The sequence below is a fragment of the Camelus bactrianus genome, chromosome 13, assembly GCF_048773025.1.
Source record: "Camelus bactrianus isolate YW-2024 breed Bactrian camel chromosome 13, ASM4877302v1, whole genome shotgun sequence".
Lineage (NCBI taxonomy): Eukaryota > Metazoa > Chordata > Mammalia > Artiodactyla > Camelidae > Camelus > Camelus bactrianus.
In genome coordinates this window covers 31,419,809-31,438,641 of record NC_133551.1, presented here as the reverse complement: position 1 = coordinate 31,438,641, position 18,833 = coordinate 31,419,809, and the positions used below count along the sequence as shown (strand labels likewise).

The following is an 18,833-nucleotide window of genomic DNA, read 5'->3' as shown; positions in this document are numbered from 1 at the left end:
ATACTTTCTGCAAGTTAACACGAGAGCAGTTGGGCCTCGTGGCTTTGCATCCTGGCTGAGGGGCCCAGGCCTCGAGCCACCTGCATCTGTTACCTGACCTGTAAAACAAGGGTAATGACACTGCCGCCACCAACACGCAGGGCTCTTAGGGTGACGGTTTCAGATACTGCATGGAATCCTCATCATTGCTTTTTGAGCCTAACTCTCCTACCACAGCCCAGGGTCCTCAGGGTATGGCAAGGCCTGCATCTGTTTCACTGTGCACCCCCAGCTTCAACTTAGGACAGGAGGAACTCAATAAACACCTTGTGCTAATTTTGCTGAAAAGTAGCCATTTAAAATTTCAAATCATGCTATGGCGATCTGAGCACGTACTGTGTACCTGGCACTCTGGGTGTATCCTGCAAAGTTGGCATTATTTAATCCCCGTTTTACAGATGATGAAACTAAGGCTCAAGGAAATTAAGTAACATTTGTGAGATCACACAGCCAGTAAGCCTGTGGAGCAATCCAAACTCAGGCCCACTCCTTCCACCATGTGAAACTTCGTGATGACTCCTGAGACGTTCATGAGTGTCCAAGGGGTCCTCAGCTCACACCCTGGAAAGCAACTGCTCACCTCAATCAGTGTCTTGTCTTTCAAGGGGATCTCGCCATTGTAGCAGATTTCCCAGAGTGTGGTTCCAAAGCTCCATTTGTCAGCAGCCACACTCAGGTTCTTGGAGTCTTCAACACACTCGGGAGCAATCCATGGGATTCGTTCTATGCACTCTGGAAAAGACAAGGGACACAGATCAGTTTCTGGAACCACCTGGGGAGTGGATCACTGTCACTGCAGCAGGAACTAGGAGCTAACAAAGAAGCTATTTCAAGTCGCACTTTCCAAACGTGGAGCACGGCTACACTGATCCTGCGGGGAGCTTGTTAAAGGGGCGGTTTCCCGGGCTCCTCACCCTGGCCCTTCAGATGCATCGGTCTGGGTCAGGGCCGCAGCTGGGTCTGTTTATCACAAGCTCCCCAGGAGGGTCGTGTGAGCCAGTCTTCTGAAGCTCTGGCCTCAGAAATGGCACAGCACCCTGGGGTGGAGGCCGACACCCTGGGGAGGGAGAACAGAGGGTCATGTGGACAAAGGCCTGCGGAGGAGATGGCAGGGGAGAAGCAGCCGACAGGCATAGCGGGCAGGGCCAACCTCACGTGCTCACGGTCACCCTGCAGGGTCACATCCCTTTCACATGGGTTTTCTTTCATTTGGGAAAGAACAAGGGAAGAGAAGACTGAGGTAAAGAAGTCACACCTCTCTTGCACCTGGCTACTAACCAAGGCCAGTGATCAGAGCAGGAACCCCTGCCACATCAATGCAAATGGACTTTAACAAGCCCAGTGGCCTCCCAGAGCAGCCTCCTGGCTCCCAATGTCACCAGAAGCTGAAAGGCCATCCCTAAGCGGGATGGTCAGGCCCCCGGCCCCCCCTTCCCCACCTTCTCACGTCCTTCCTCCTGGCACAGGCACGTGCAGGCCGTGCTGCAGGCCCACCTGCTGACCTGTAAGGCCCAGGCGAAGCCCACCGCCTCCCTGAATCACCTTCGGCCCCCGCAGGGTGATGTCTCTCGCCTCTGCATGCCCACAACATTTTAGGGCCACCCCTCGTGGGATCCTGAAGCTTCTCTACTTGTGCGCTAGTCCTCAGTGTCTGTCGGAGACCCTTGCTGAGATTCAGAGCTGAATCTGTCTCAGGACTGTCGGGTGGTAGCCAGATAGTAAGTGTCAAACAGGTACTAAAGGAAGCTTCCCGTTCCCCTTCCAAAGAACGGATGATTTGGGGCTTATCTGTGAGGCCTGCTTTTCATCCTGGTTCCCTTCCAAACTCAGTCCACCCCTTGACTGAATAATTGAGCAAAACTCTAAGTGCCAGGCACTGTGCTCGGTGCTGGAGGCTGCAGGCCATCGCAGGCCCGGGGGGACACCAGGGTCCCACATGTGGCCTACAGGGAGAGCACATCCTGGGCATTGCTCTCAGTGTCTCAGCTCCCAAGGCTGTCCTTTCCTTTGGAGCCTTCAACTCACGATAACCTCATTCAAAGAGAAGCAAGGCCACAGCAGTTGTTAAGGCGCCTTCTCACACTGCTCACTGCTACAGTGGATTTCAAAAGGAACACAGGGAGGGCCCAGGTCCCACTCCTCCCGACAGCTTTCTGAGCAGCCCCAGACCTGCGACCTCCCTTTGTGCTGCCCCAGCACCTGGAACACAGCTCCTTCATGGCAAGGACTGGACGTGCCTCTGGCAAGCTGCACCTTGAGGGCAGGGACCAACCCTCCCACATCTGACATCTTGGCAGGAGCACCAGACACCTTCTGCAGAAGTGTGCTTTCTACAAGGAGGCAGAACCCCAGCCCCAGCGCCCTCCCACTGCTGGCCTGACCCTGCCCCGGGTGGGGTGGAGGGGTGGGGGAGGAGGCCGGAGGGAGGGGAGACACACCTTGTCTGGACAGCACCGTGATAGGGATGCCGGGGTCACTGAGCTTGATGAACGGGCCGCACTCGCTGTCAATGCCCTCGCGGGCCAGGAGGAGGTTTTTAGTGCACACGTTTCCGTGGACCAGGTCTTTATCCTCCTGCAGAGTGAAAAGGCTGAGCTCAGCAAAGCTGCCCACGGGGCTGCCCATCTTCCCTCCTTCCCACACTCCCTGCTTCTAAGCCTCAGATCTTTTCTCCACATTCCCCAGCCACAGCCAGACCCAGGCAGCCTAGCTCTCCCTCAGATCTGTGGGACCCGGGCACATCTCGTAACATCCTTCTACTCCAGTTCCCTCATCAGGGAGACACTGGAGCAGGCCTCATCAGGCTTTCGTGAGAATTACACTGACTAGAGCCTGTAAAACAGCTTGACAGCTGAACCATGGTAAGCACTCCATAAATGGGAGTTGCTGTTGATGCTAATAAGTTTCATTCACTCTTTCAACAAGCATCGAACTATCTCTGCTCTTACCATACACTGCAGTGAAGTAAAATTTCCCTCTAAGCAGGATTCATACATGAGCACACACAGAACAGCCCAAGACGACTGTTTTCAATAAGCACCAGGCACACCTGTGTTTGAGCACAGAGCCTGGGCCCCTCCAGCCTGCTGGGCTGGTGCCTCCTTCCTGCGACCCTACTAGGACATTCCAGTTCCTGGTGGGGACCACCACAGACATCAGAACATACTTACCAAGTAACTCAGGGCGCTGGCCAGCTGCTTGGCAACTTTGAATTTCCAGGGTGTGGTGAGGACATCACTTTTCCGGTGCATGAAGAGGTCCAGGGGCCCCCCCTCCACAAACTCTTCCACCATGATATCTACAAGCACAAAAGCGGCCACATCTGCAACCCCTCGTGCCCTCACGAGAGCCCCCTTCAGTGGCTGGTCCTTGGCTTGGGAGGTGCACGTGGCAGAGGGCTTCAGGGTTGCACAGGCCTGGGTTCAAGCCCTGCCCAGAGCTCCTCTTAATCTCACTCTCAGGGCAATGAACTTGGCTCGGTGACCCCCACCTCCCAGGTCTAGCACAGCGTAGGGCCCAGAGCTGCCAAGAAAACATTAAGTGAGTGAAAAACAGATGGGATTTAGTCCCATGTCCACTATTAAGGGAAATCAACGCAAGTGACCTTCTCAGTACCTTGAATTGGCTGAGCGCAAAAAGAAAGGCGAGAAGCCTGGGCAACATGAAGGGGGTATCAGCGCCAAACACCTTCACAGCAGCCCTGCTCCCCGGCCAGGGCCAACCTCCCCATCCAGAGAGAACACACTTACTCTCCACGTCTCGGACACAGACGCCATAGAGGTACACGATGTGTTTATGGGAGACCTGTCTCATCATGCTGGCTGCCTCAAAGAAGGCCTGTGTGAGAACAGGACAAAGAAAGGTCAAGGGTCGGCCTCCACTGGTCTGATCGCAAAGGGGCTCTGCTGAGGAAAGTTGGTAGATCCCAGGAAAGCTCACCCCGTCCTCATCTGACACCCTGAGAGTACTCCCCTGGCCTCAACTGCCCAGGAGCCCTGCCAAGCCTTTACCAAGAGGGCCATCTGGCTGGGATGTGGGACTTATTTAAAAAACTTAATACAGAGCTGGGCTGGTGGGACAGGTTGGCTGACCACCTCCCCACGGGATACTCATGTCCACCACTTCCTCTTCAAACTCTGTTCTACACTGTTAAAGTAAAAGGGAAAACGATGCAGCAGATATCTCTCAAGACTTCACTTTATCACTCTCACAGTCCGTGGGATCCTGGATAAATCATTTTACTCCTCTGGGCTATAGTTTTCCAGATTCTGAAGTGACAACCCTGGACTGCACCAACCTCTAGGACCGCGTGGACCTCTAGGAAGGAAATGGGAGGAGGGCGGAAGGGATAGGGAGAAACAGGCCGAGCTGGCGGCTGCTGCTCAACCCACCTCGTCTTCTAACCACTCTTACTCATTTTACACACCAGGTTTATCTAAGACTGTATTTGCGAAAGGAATCCTGTGTGGAAAGCAAGTTTGCTTCACAGCAACAGATATGGCCACAATCAGGGCCCAGGCTCTTCTCGGCCCACTGTGCTCTACCAGCTCCAGAAATGGGGAGGGCAGGGTGGTCGTGAGGAAGACACTTGCCAGGGAAATGTCCCTGTGGCTGGGGTCTAACACTTTGAGGATCACTTTTATTCTCTTCTCTTCGGCAGTTCCTTCGTCATCCTTGTAATCCATGAGGGTCCCAGAGTAGATGTGTGTCCGTGTGCCTCTCCCAAGGTGCTCGCCCTGAAGGAAGCAGCAGGAGGTTAGTGGGACCTTGCCCTTGCCCGAGGTGCCAGAGCCGGGACTGAGTCCTTAATGGGAACACACAATGCCGGCAGGGGCGGGGCAAGGGCAAAAGAGCCCTAACAGCTCTCGCCTCTCCGGTGCCCGGTCCCGTCAGGACCCCGGAGAAAACAAAAAGCTACTTGGCCACACACAGATGTGGCACTTCCTGGACCCCAGCAGACAGTCCCCATATTCTCTCAACAGCAACTTGCTCTCTACCTCCAGGAACAGCCTGGGGCCAAAACATAGCCCTGACTTTCACAAAACCTCCAACTGCGCGGTGCGATTGATAGGCAGCGACATCAGCCCCACCCGAGGCCTCCAGAGCAGACTCAGAGCGGATCCCGCAGGGGCCGCCTCCCTCACGGGCTGGGGCACAAAGCAGACGGGCTTGCTGGTCCTGGCCCTACTGCTTGCTGGCCTGTTAACTGAGAAGCCTTCCTTCACCTTGCTCAGTCTCCACCCACTTTCTGTGAATGGGTAACAGTGTACCTGCCTCGTAGGGCTGTTGTCAGAATGAAGTGAAGAACTGGTACAAACCTGGGCACAGAGTAGGTAACAGCCAGTCTGTTGGGCCAGTGTGTTTTGTCTGATTGTCCCCTCACACCCACACTATTCATTTTCCATCCGTCTGGGGTATGGGGGTGCACATGTACATGCATTAAGATTAGCGATACAATTTACACACGCATTTGCTCCAGCAATGCCACAGAGGAAGGTGATGTGAAGACAGGCAGAGACTGGGGGACAGGCCTCAGTTTCCCCACATATGAAAAGGGCTAATAAGACCAAATGAGTAGACACATGAGATTGTCTGCTCAAGGCCCTGAGCACATAATGATCTGTCGCTAAGGACCTTTCCAGTTTATGCTTTAATAATTCCATTTAAATACTCATAATATTTGAAAATCAAAATGTGATTCATGAAACTTAGGCACTGTCAAGCTATTGACATTTAACCCCACGAAACTTGCAAATCAGAGTCCTATTATTCTCTTATCCTAGGATCCCCTGTAAGTGCAGAAGATGCGTCGTGCTGACCCCCTAAGCCAATTCCTGACCCCCCAGGAACATACACAATCGTTAATCGGGTATATTAATTTGCTCAAATGCCACCATTTGTCATCTGTCATAGCAGAATAGTGATACATCCGTCCCGTCTACTGTATCCTCATGGCTATTCATTACAGCTACATCTGTCATGAAGCAATTCATCAAGGTTATGGGAAGTTGTGTTCCCAGAACATCCCGTAAAAGCCATATGCTTTCAGAATAATTACTCTTCCCTAGAAGGGTTGCTTATTCCAGTGGCTGAGTCAGACACCATGCTGTCAGGACTCTACAGTGACCCAGAGGCTCCTGCATGTCCCACTTCAGCCTCCCCACCCGCTGCTCCCTCTGCCTTGGCCTAGCGTGTGTGCATCCTCTGAGGCTCTGCTCTGAGGCCATTTCCCCCAGGAAGTCATCTCTGTCCTCCCAAGGCCAGGGAGGATGATCGTCTCTGACAGCCCTCTCTGACATCCTGCCATGCTTCCCTACTTTGGACTTGTCTCCTGCTTATGGAACGATCTGTGTAAGAAAGACGAGCGTCTGCCCCCCTTCCTGGGCTGTGAGCCTGCTGAGGGTGACAGTCGTGCCTGACACGGGGAAATGCTCAATCACTGTTGCCTAAAAGACAGCTGGTGGCGTGGAGGATGATGATGTGCCCAGAGGCTCAAGGGGAAGGAAAGACAAAGACCCCAAGTACATGCCAAGCTGCAGGCAGAAAGGGGCTGGGGCGCTGCAGACCTGGGGACCTGAGTCTCTGGACACAGCTCTGGCACCACCCCCACCCCAGGGACAGAGCAGTAAGACCGGCCCTGAGTGAAGCATTTACATGAGGGAAGCGAGGCGCTTGTGGCCGTGGACTTCCACTCCCTCAAAACCTCCCCAACGATTTCAAGTACCAACTTCAAAAAGTAAGTGACAACCAGCCCCATGCCTGCCCGCCTCCACCAGGCTCCTCGGTGACAGCGAGCCCACGGTTCACCCTGTAACACCTCCAAGGCAGGAAGCGGCCTGCGCTGACTCCGTCCCTCCCAGTCTGCTGACACCCTGTCTCCTCAGCCTCCTCCTGGCGTGCAGTGTGTAGGGGGGCTGGGGAGGGAGTGCAGAACGGAAAGTGGGGGTTCCCTGGGCCTCACACCCCAGCCAAAGCCCAAAGGCAGCTACGAGGGAAAGTGGGCCCACCTAAGGCTGCAGACTCTGGGCAAAAGGCCCCCAGGGCTGGGACACTGGTCTGAGGGATCTATTTCTCCTTCAGGTCTGAACTGTGCGTCTCCTGCTCCCTCTGTGCTCTGTGCGCCCCTAGCTTTGATCCTTCTGGAAACGTCATCAGAAAGCCCAGAACTGAAATTCAGAGGTGCTTTTTCACACAGCATGTTTTGGGACAATGAGGGTCACACTTGCCCACGGGGGGCCAGATTCTTGCTGCCTGTCAGCATTCCGAGTTCTCCAACTCCTCTCTGCAGAAGACCCACAATGGATGGTTCCTGTAACCCCAGGTAACCCCACAAAATTTGACTAATCACTTCCTTCAGGGAGAAAGTCTCTGGCGTGCACCTGGGCAGGACAGCAGGGCCCTGGCTGACCAGCTTTACCTACAACAGGGAGGTTTCCTTGTTCTTCTCCCACCACCCTGGCCGCCCACTCCCCAGGCTGCTCTGCCGTGGGGAGGCAGGACCAGGGCTGGACCCAGAACTGCAGCAGTGACTCACTTGCATAATATCTTTCTTGAGGATCCGATCAAAACTCAGCTGGCTCATGGGGTAGACGGGCTGCCACTCTTGGGCTTTCTTAGTGGCCACCAGCAGGTTGGAGATTTCTGTGGAAGAGAGAGGAGCAGTCTGAGCAGAGCAGCCAAGGTCTGAGTTCCCAGTCATCCAACATATGCTGAGCCACGGGGCTTGCTCAGTACATACTTGCACATTTGTTGGTTCAACCGTTCAACAAATATTTACTAAGGACTTGATTCCTCCCATCCAGGAGCTCACGGGCTAGTAACAGCCAAAATGAATCAAATAATCAACCAATCAAAGGAAAAGCTGCAATCTGCGCAGCTCCTCTAAAGGGCAGGTGCAGGCGTTCCGGGGCTGACCCAGCAGGATCTGTCCTGGTCAGAGGTGAGGGGAGGAAACGAAGTGTTAGAAGTTGAGAACAGAAACTGCAAGAAGGTAGGGCCGGTGTCTATCTTATTTCCTGCTCTACCTCTGCAGCCTGGTACACAGTAGACACTCAGTAAATATCTATTAAATGTGTGAACAAAAATAATCAGGGTGTGGGCTGGAGGAGAGCTGAGGATGGAGGCAGCATGCTGGGAGTGACAAGAACTAAGGCAGGAGGCTGGAAAAGACAGGTTTTGTGCAAAAGAACAGCAGGTGATGCCAAAAGGTGGTGCCTGAGCCTCTCCGGGCTCCCAGCAGCACCTTTCACCCGGCACTGACTAAATGCTGGCTGAAGGTACAGACTACGAGCAGGCCATCTCCCAGATTCTACTGATTCAAACAGCAAACCGAACCCTTTACACAATCTGCCAGGCCAGGGTCAGCACAGGTGGCTAACTGGGAATTTATAATCCACAGAAGTTGCCTTCCCCACACACGGCCACTACGAGCTACAAAGATACTGTGCAGAGGAAAGCACCTTCCAGATTCGGACTAGTAGTCAGAGTATTCTAGGAACCCCTGAAGATTTTTAAGTATTCAGCCACTAGCTGCTAAGTACCAGGTCCCTAGAGTGGGCCAAGTGACTCGAACATGGTCCCTCGAATCCTCATTGCCCTGCAGGGTGGGGTTTGTTGTGTCTTTGTTTTTTTCAGCTCACATTTTGGCTGCTTTCTCTGTGCCAGCCACTGTCCTGAAGAGCTCTATACACAGCAGTTCCTTTCTCCTCATGATAATCCTATGAGGTATGCAGTATTCTTATCCCCTTTTGTAGATCGGAAAACAGATTCAGTGTCATTAAACCATTTGCCCAAGGTCAGGCAGCTAGTGAGCCCCAGACTCAGGATTCACACTGAAGTCAGGGCTGACTCCAGTCTCCTATCCCCTGGAGCACTCCTGGCCCTAGAGGGGGGTACAAATCTGGGAGTCAAAACCTGGGTTCAGATACAGGTTCCCCTTGTTACCACAGCCTGGGAACTCCCTTTCCCAGAGTCTCCTCTCCTCCCTCCTGTTACGCTGAGTCCACCGTGTTACCTGGGTAAAATCAGATTCAAACAGGCAACTCAGGACTGCGCTGATGGAGAAAGGACATCAAGAAAGGGGCACCTGAATGGTGCCCCCAGGAAAGGGTCTGAGCAATAGAGCCGTCCAGGAAATCAGAGAGGAGGATGGAACAGGGCCATTTATGAGCCAGTTATCCCCACAGCTGCTTCAGGGAATACGGCACTAGGGTCAACCATGTGAGTGGGGAAATCTGTGAAACCTCCATGAACCTGTTTTCTCACTAGAAAAACGGGCGACTCAGGCGTGCCCCTCACCGGGCTGCTGTGAGGGATAAACGAGATCAAGTGCCTGGTGTGTAGTGAGGGCTCCAAGACGGCAGCTGCTGTGATTAGGACCAGAACTCCATCCTCAGTGCCATCGCCCTGGTTGTACCAGCTGTTCCTGGAGCCCTGGCAACAATCTGCAGACGTCCTCAGTGTCAGAGCTGAATGGCGCAGACATCAAGCTCCAAGCTTGGCTCCACGTACGAGGACGTGAGCAGGCTCAGTGGTGACTGGGCCAGTGGGTCCTGAGGGGCCCGGTCGCCTTAACAAGGTCCCCCTCAGGTGTGGAGAGGGGCAGCGGTGCTGGACAACGCACAAGAGATGTGGGCCGGCTTGGCTGTCACACCCACTCTGAGTGGCCACCTGCTTTTTAGTTATTTCATGAGGAATTTCTTGGTTATATTTTCAAGTGTGAAACCCAGACTAGGGTCTGGCCATCAGAACCCTGTGCTCAGAAGGGCTGCGGCTCTGAGGAATCCAAGACGACATTCTCTCTAATTTTCACAGCTTCACCACGTCTCTACACTGCAGGTGGCAGAGAGAGAACGGGGGGCTTCCATGGGATGGCCCACGTCAAACAGCCTCAGACACGGCCTGGTCTCACTCCCTCCTTCAGAGCACCCCCACCCCCAGGGTCAGGAGAACTGGCCTTTACCCTGGAGTCTGGGGCTGGCGCCAGCACCTGCACCTTTGCAAAGACTGTGACATAGGGGAAAGATCACTGGAGTAGGAGTCAGAAAACCTAAGTTCAAATCCCCACTCCTCTAGCTCCTCTAAGTGATCTTGGTAAGTGTAATACTCTGCGTTGTTCTGAGGACTCAGTAACTTAAAACACGAAAGCCCCTCAAACAGCGCCTGCCAAACTCAAGACTGACTCACACGACAGCAGCCATCATCGTCATCGGTATTGTTTACCACCTTATTGTACCTGCTGCTCATGCTGCTACTGCCTGTGTGGCCTTGAGCAAGCCGGTGAACATCTCTGATCTTCAACTTCCTCATCTTTTTAATAGCTACAAAAAGCTATTGTGTAGATTTAAAAGATGCAAATACGCACATACACTGCTTGGCACTGGTAGGTACCCACCAAGACGGGCGCTCCTGCTGTCGTTATTCCCTTGACAGACATCAGTGAGCGCGCCGATCCTGTGCTGTGCAGTGTGTGCTGCCCACGAGTCAGGGTGGGGAGACCAGGTCCTGCCTTAAGAGTTTATAACCAAGTGGAGAGACAGACATTGAACACACTCAGCGCCAAGTTCCAAGAGCCTCAACAGAGCAGTGAGAAAGGCCTTCAATTCCATGCCTGTGCTTCTCCCACCAGTCGCTGGCTCCCAGGTCTGGGCCAGTTGGGGCAGCGTCTACACCAGAGACCTCTGCAACTAATGCCAGCAAAGAAATCACGTCCCAGTCTCCAACCTGCCGCCACTGACTCACTTCCCGTGGCTGCTGTTCTCCATCTCCTCAGGCTCACCCAGAGCCCACCCATTCCCAGGAAAACAAAAACCACTGCTGACATCTGGAAGGAGAGACTGTGTGAGTGAACAGGGCTGTCGGGCGCTAAGGTTCTAACTCACTCCCAGGTCTCACAGCCAAGCGGCAGATACATCTTTACTTTTGCAGAACATCTTCAAGCACAGAAACGAAGGCTGCAGTTACTCCCCAAGGCTGGCAGGAAAGGCCATCTGATCAACAAGAGCCCAAGTCCTTCCCCTTTCACCGAGTTCAGTGACAGTGCCTTGCCGGGAGACCAGAAGGCGATTCAAACACCAAGAGCCCAGGACCCTCTCTGCTCTGGTGCTGCTTCCTCTGCTCACCCCTACAGACTCATGGACACACCCCATTAAAAGACAAAGAGACCCCTCGGGGTATCCTTGACCACACTCACTAGGGTCTCAGGGACACTGTGCTGCCCTTTCCTGAGGCCTGCCTCCTAAGGGAAGTCCCTGCCACATGCAGGGCACTACCTTATGGTAGAGAAACAGCAAAGACCAATACTCATGGCATCTGGCACTGGGGGTAGACCTGGCACTCAAACTCTTGACTATGATCCTTAATAAGACCCACTTCACTTCTCCAGGCCTCAGTTTTCTCATGTATAAGATGGGACACTTGCTCAGGTGACCCCTAAGTGTCCTTCCATTCTCACACTCTGAGAGGTGATGATGAATGCACCTGCAGGACATCAGTAACACTGCTCACAGGGCTCACAGAAGAGCAGCTGACTTCCTCACCTTTCCTAACCACTGCCTGCAAGATAAAGTCGCCCTGCTCCTTGGCATGGCGTCCAAGGCCTCCCAAGATCCCAAATCTCTGCCCTCCCAGTCTCCCCTCCCCCTTCTCTCTAACTTCACTAAACACGTTAGCCCTCCAAAACCTTTCTGCAGCCACTGCGTCTGCCCACCACTCTGTCCTGCACAGGCCTGCTGGGAATGCCCTTATCTAACTGGTGCCTCCCGCTCATTTTCCAACACTTGGTTCAAGATCCACTTCTTCCGTGTAGCCTTCCATGTGATTCGGGGATCTTGACCATCTACTCCTCTGCAACCCCGGGGATGGATGGATGGACGGACGGACAGACAGATGGAAACATCCCTTACACACACCAGTGGCCTCATTTACCAGCAACATATTCTGCATCAGGCTGGAGAACCCTGGGGCACTGAGTCTCATGCATTTCTGACTCTGCATCTAACATAGTTCTTGGCCCACAGAAGATGTGTCAGGATCATTTCTCAAACAGATAAACCACTGACAGGGGAACTCAAGACATTTTATGTAAAAGAAGAAAGAAGTAAATTTCTGCTTACTAATCCTGTACACGCCTCTTTCTGTGGCCTGAGATGCTGAGAAGACCAGAACATCTTTTCTACAGAAAATGCTGACGCCTGAGGAATGGGACTTGAGTCAGGAACAGACTTGTAACAAAACTCAGTGAAAAACACCTAGAAGCTGTTGGGGAGGCACTACTGTCTTCAAAGCAGCCAGCATCTTTCGGTTGACCTGGGTCTGGCAGCGTCATGAGGGCCGCGGCCCGGCTCTGGTGCGGGGAGACTGACCTCGGGGCTTGGGCTGGCAGCAGCGCTTCAGCACGAAGCTGATGTTGTCTGTGCGCAGGATCTGCTTCTTCAGGTGGCTCATGAGGTCCCCGAGGCTGGGGAAGCCGCGGTCTGAGCCGTGCAGGCTGTAGCGGCCCTTCTGCACCTCGATCTGAAAGTTCTTGAACTGTTTCTGGCCACCCAGCACCTGCCATTCAGAAAATGATCAGAAAGGATTTGTTTTAAAAGGGGTTAGGCAAGTCTCTCATGGGTATGCGTGATGTTAACAACAGGGGAAGCTGGGTGGGGGGCATACAGGAACTCTGTACTGTCTCTGTAACATTTCTGTAAGTCTAAAATTATTCAGAAATAAAAAGCTTATTATAAATGAGTCAGTGAAACAATAACTAACTAATAAAAGGAGACAGGAGAAGGCACTGATAAAAGGGAGTTAACACCAGGCAGACAGCATAACAGAGCAGTGATTTCTGCAAGAGTATCACTTCATTTTGGCCCTTAGGATGAACTTTGTGGAAACACCCACCTCACAGGATTGTTGCTATGATTATATGACACGGTGCAGGTAGAAGAGTTAGGAAGCACTTTAGAAGGTTAGCAGCTATCATCATGCGTGAAATAATAAGCACTAGAACAAAACTTATGCAGGAACTCCCTCAAACTGAGCTCTTCCAAGAACCGCCGGGGAGGTGGCAGACAGCTGTCTGATCTGGTTTTGGGGTTGTATGGTGCCCCAGAGGGGGAGCAGGAGCAGAAGTTTTCCTTCATGAGCACTTCTGTACAAAGGAAGCTTATTTTAGTGGTTAAGAGTGAGGGTGAGAAAGGTGTACTTATGGTGTAAACTAGGACAAGATATTTAAAATCTTGATTCCTGTCTTCATCTGTTCACTGGGGACATCTCACCACCTCCGAGGGCTAGTGTAGGGCTTAAACAAGAATAGGCAGGTAAAGCGCTTGGCACAGCGTCTGGTGAGCTGTAAGAAACAGCAGGAGTAATCGTGTCTACGACTCCTGTCCTCCCCGGGTGACCTGACACCCAGGTAGCCCGTACTGAATCACTGACATTCTGGGCACAGCACAGGTCGAATCCACCTCAACACGTAGTTGGGCTGTCTCACGGCCCCATCCGTGATAAAAACATTCAGCTTCCTCCAAAGACTGATGAATACAGAAGAAAGGGATCCTGCCAAGGCAGCAGGCCTGCCAAGTGCTGGGCCACGAGGCCTCGCCGTACGGGAACACCCCAGGCGGGCAGTGGCCCCTCAAGACTCCACCCAGGACACTGGCAGCATGGGTTCTTCCTGCCACTCCTCGTCCACTCTCGACTGAGTCCAGCCTCCAGGGACTCTCTAGCACTTTTCCTTCTGGTGCCTGAGGTCTATAACATGCTGATGTGCTGGCTTCCACCTTGCAGGCCCCTCCCCGCCCCAGTTTCATGGTGAACCCTACCGACACTAGCGTATTTATCTGGACTAATTCTATAAGACTCTGTCTTTTAAAAGAGTCCATTTCTTGTATTTAAAAAAATTACATAACCAACAAAGCACTGAGGTCTAGTGAAGTAGTCGGCAATTGTAGCTTCGACCTTAGCCTCCAGGATTCACATCATTCCTGGCTTCCACTAAGAGACAGCTCCACTTGTCAAAACACAGGACAGCCATTTGCCTGTTAAAATGTCTGCAGCTACCATCTGGGGAAGACTGTGTTAGGCCAGGTTGCCGACAGGCCCTCTTGGCAGTGGTTTGTACCAGTGAATATGCTGCCAACAGACATAGCTCTGCGTCTGTGATGATCTTGGCACCAAGTGTAAGGTAAACCACTTAGTGTTTCATGTGAGCTTGTTTTCTGGTAGTGTTCCACCTTCCAGAGCACAGGGGACCCTGCCATGGGTCCCCTGAAGGAGAAAAGGGCCATGAGGAGGAGAGGCCATGGGGTCTGGCTGCCGGGGAGTGGGCTCCATTTGAAGAGCAGGTCTCTCCTGTCAAAACTGCCAGGGATTTTTCTCAAAGCCCCAGGCTTCTCTACCCCCTCCCCCAAGGGTGGTCCTTTCTGCGGCAGCGCCTGGACCAGGCTGCACTGGACACCCTGTGGCCACACAGCTTGGCCTCAGCCAGTGTCCCAACTGACCTCAGACTTTTCGAAGCAGGTAACGGTCATGAGGATGTTGTCGAAGTCGGTGCAGCTCCACCGCAGCACGTACATCCCCTCCTCGCTTCCTTCTTGCCGCAATTTGTTGATGGCATATTCTGTGCTAGAGGGAGAGAGAGGCAAAGAGAAAGCTCACACCAAAGGGAGGCGCCCTAAACCCATGGGATGTCCACCTCCCTGAGCTGCCTCAAGTCTGACGGTCCATTGCATTACCTAAAGGGTCCTAAAGTCCTCTCCAGTGAGACATCAGGCAAGCTGAGATGCTGAGAAGTCTCAAAACAGGTCAAGTCTCCAGTGTGTAGAGGGCTCAGCCTGCTGCCCAAGGCACTGAGCCCACTTGCCCCTGACTTCCCCATACACGCCGACCCCACTCCAGCCAGAGAGCTCCCCCGGGGCTGGGGGTGTGGAGCCCATGATGCAGCGGTAGGGTCCCTCCCCACCAGCCCAGGCAGCACAGCGAGAACATGAGCCTCAGGATGGCATGAACTTGAGGTTGTTCTGTTCACAGCCGTGTCCCCCCAAGTCACAGCATGCCTGGCTCATGGTAGCTCTCAATAAATAAGTGAATAACTGAGTAATGAACACCGAATAAAGAAGTCAATGAGGATTATGTGTCCCTAGGCCTGCACAAAGGCAGTGAACAAAGAGTTGCTAAATAAACCCACATAGGAGGTTACTACACACAGTGAGTTCTGCTAAGTGTTGGAGGAGGGCTGCATGTCAACACGGGTTGGAAAGGCAGAGACCAACAGCTCCATGTTCAATGGGCGGTGAGGGCAGACAGACAAGAAACAAGTGAACATAAACTTCTATGTCAGGAGGCAACAAATGCCCCTGAAGGAAAATAAAGCAGCGTGAAGGAGCCAGGGAGTGTGGGGTACAGAGGGGGAACAGGTGTTACTTTATATAAGGTGGTGGGGGAGGATTTCACCAATAAGGTGGTATTTGTGTGACACCTCAAGGAAGTGATGACCACACAGATTCTGGAGGGAGGGCTTTCCAGGCCAAGGGGAAAAGCAAGGGCCAGGACTAGAGCTGGGATATTGAGGCACATGCTTTATTATGCAGCTCAACCCCTGCTCTGCAATTCTGTGAGTCTGTCTGCCTCTCCAGGCCAGGGACCACACCACTAACAAACTGCATGTCCACAAGGTAACCGGGAAGAAATGGGAGCCAGCGCATGTGAAAGGCAGCTGAAGAGATGCTTCCGCAGATGTATTTTGGTCTGGGAAGAGAGACTCAGAAAAAAAAAAAAAAACACAGCAGCTGTTTTCCTTTGCCTGATGGCTGATCATGCACAAGAGGAACTAAAATGAGTCCCTGTTGCTTCAAACGGCAGAACTCAGATGAGCAGGCAGAAGTCACAGGGAGGCAGACTTCAACTCCCCATCAGAAGGGCTTGCGCGGCCCCCTCCTGAGGTCCTAAGCACATCACCGGAGGGGTTCCGAGCACAGGCTCCCAGCGCTGAGGTGCAGGTGGGACGAGACACCCGGCAACGCCCCTTCCACCTCTGAGGCTTGGTCACCCTGGCGGGTCACCTGGCACTGGAGGACCAGCCGACTCAGGATTCTGTTACTACACCGTCTGCTGTCGAGACCTGGGTCCGATCTGGAATCACCCAGCGTGTCTGGCACAGCCAGTGATTAGGAAGCGCGGCACTTCTGGTCAGCTGTGGGGGGGTGCTGTGAGGGCACCCAAGTCAGGGAGCAGAGGTGGGGGCCTGCTGCGAGAACCAAGGTACGGGATGACAGGGAGCCCCAACAGGACAGCAGGGACGGAAGAGGGCCTAAGTAAGCGCCGAGCAACACGCTCAGCTGGGCCGGCCTGAGCACCTGACTGACCGCGCCTGTGCCTGCGGAGGCCGCACGTCCCATCCCTAAACACATGGGTTCTTTTCACACCAAAGGCAACTGAGCGGGTTCCAGAACCAACCAGATTGGCCCATGACAGCCATTCTGTATGTTGTGGACAATGAGCGGGGGAGCCACGTCGGTGCAGAGGTAATGGTGGGCATCTGCCGTGAGCCGGAAGTAGCCGTCCACCAGGGACACAAAAGACAAGGCCTCCTCGTGGGACGAGAGCTTCAGTTCCTGGGGAGAGAGAAGAAATGCCCGTGGTTATGTCCCATGCCAGCCACCTGAAGCAGCTGACTCTGTGGGGAGGAACGCAGAGAGAAGATACTTAACACATGGAGAATGCATAAATGACCCCAAAGGGAAACTCTTTTGTTGACAGTAACTGTACCCCTTGCATTTATATACACTGACTGTTCACCACATTCATCTACTGAACTTTATCACATGAGCAACAGTGTATCTGTGTGCAGGGAAGGCGGAAGCCGGGCGGGCAGCCGTGGCAGCAGGAGACTGTGGAGAAGCAGCCACCTGGGTCCTGATGGAGGAGGAGGCCTGAACCAAGGTAGCAGAGGACTCAACATGGAGGTGCAGGGAGCAGGGGGTCCCCTGGTCTTGGCACTAAGCATTATTCCTGTTTCATAGAGAAGGAAACAGAGACACAGGTGCTTCATCCCATATGGAGTTGGTCTCAAAGGTGAAACTCCTGGATTTTAGTCCAGAATGGTACCAGACACAGCGATGAGGTTGCTACATTAAATCCAGGGGCCTCTGAAGCTCTGGAGGAGGCAGACAGTCTCACTGGAGGTGGGAGAGGCGAAGGCAAGAGAAGACGAGGAGGGAGGGAATTTCCACAGAAGCAAGGTTTTCAGAAAAATGCCTGGAGGTGAAGACAGGTGGCGTTTTTGCCTTGATCTTACACCCCTGAGCAGATACCACCCCATTTGAGAGGAACTGTGGGATCAACCAGGAACATCTGATGAAGGAAGGTATATAAAGGCATGATTTAGAGCTTTGGCTTACAAAAATGTTGACAAGCACCTGAGCCTTCAGAGAAGGGCAAAATGACATTTGAACATAAGGCTCTTTCCATAACACTGGAGAAAGAGGAGGCTGGTGGCAGAGAAAAGCAGACAGAGACGAGAAGACCAGTGAAGGGGGAGATACAAGCAACCAGACAGAATGGAGGCAAGGGGGGCTTAGTGACAGTCAGCTATGATGCCAAAGGAAGGGAGCTTTGGGACTGTGAGCCAAGGAGGCCAAGAGAGGGCAGGGCCACCATGGTGATGGCAATTCAGGAAGGGGACTCTGTGCTAAGTGTGCTCCCTTGCAGGTGTCACCTGGCATGTACCTGCAGTGCTCTGAAGAGCAATTTCAAGATGGTCTGGCTTGGGCAGCCCTGTACCCGGTCACATATAAGCAAGACCACATGAGCACTTAAGTTCTCTGAAAGCAGAAGTCTGAACAGAAATGGGAGATGTCAAGAAGATGAGAGAGAGGAGATAAATCAAGATAATGATCTGATGACATGGTAGTATGCTCTCCTGAAAGACCAGCGACCAAAGTACTGCCCCATCAAAGGGCTTGGAACTCCCATGGTTGGGAAGAGACAGGAGTGAGATAAAGAAGAAAAAGCATCACATAGTGTTAAATATCCCACAGGTTCTGGAGCCAGCTAGTCTGGGTTCAAATTTCAGTATCTCCACTTGCTATTACATTTAAGCATATGTAATCATCATTTTTATAAGTCAAAAATTGTCAAATATCAGCAATTTCAAATGGTTTAACCTCAAAGCTGTGTGACCTTGGACAAGTTACTTAACTTCTCTGTGCTTCAGTTTCCTCCTCTGTAAAATGGGGATAATAACATACCCACCTCATTCTCTATGTGAAAATGAAAAGAGTCATTATTTGTAAAGCCCTCAGTGGCACACAATGAGTGCTGGTGTTTGTAAAGGAAAACAGAGTAATGAGGAGATGAATATCTCCTTCTTCCTACCTGCCTCCCCTCCCTACAAAGTAACGCAGCTTGGCACAGAGTGCCCTCTAACTTAGATGACAGGTGCATCATCTGGGTGCTGCTCTTGACTCAGCTGGGACAGAAGGGGGCAGGCCCACAAAACAGGTAACAGCTGGCAGCCATTCTTCCTCCTCCTCTGCCCCGCGTCTTCAGGGCCTGGCCTGGTTGAAGAGTCAGATCACAGACGTGCCCACCTTTCCCTCACTAGAGTCCCTGGGGAAGAGAACACCTTGGAAACCAAAGCAGCGCAAGCTGGAGCTGCTACGTTCTCACTGCGTGACCCTGTGCAAGTTTCTGCATCGCTACAGCAAGACTCAGATTCCCCGATGGAAACGGAGCCAAAATTCCAACATCTTAAGGTCCCTGTAGGGACTAAATGAGATAATGTAGACACATGTGTACCACCACCTAAT

At 52.8% G+C, this 18,833-nt stretch overlaps 1 protein-coding gene across 2 annotated transcripts in view; it reads right to left on the bottom strand.

Moving 5' to 3' along the window:
• Positions 1-18,833, bottom strand: part of JAK1 (Janus kinase 1) — a 210,434-nt gene that overhangs the window by 8,143 nt on the left and 183,458 nt on the right. For both annotated transcript variants that reach the window (XM_074376335.1, XM_074376334.1), the window contains exons 9-17: positions 16,480-16,637; positions 14,526-14,649; positions 12,402-12,588; positions 7,574-7,680; positions 4,632-4,775; positions 3,789-3,876; positions 3,210-3,337; positions 2,478-2,613; positions 620-771 (exon numbers count right to left, since the gene is read on the bottom strand). In XM_074376335.1, the coding sequence (XP_074232436.1) occupies positions 620-771; positions 2,478-2,613; positions 3,210-3,337; positions 3,789-3,876; positions 4,632-4,775; positions 7,574-7,680; positions 12,402-12,588; positions 14,526-14,649; positions 16,480-16,637 (1,224 nt within the window). The remainder of the gene's footprint in view (positions 1-619; positions 772-2,477; positions 2,614-3,209; positions 3,338-3,788; positions 3,877-4,631; positions 4,776-7,573; positions 7,681-12,401; positions 12,589-14,525; positions 14,650-16,479; positions 16,638-18,833) is intronic.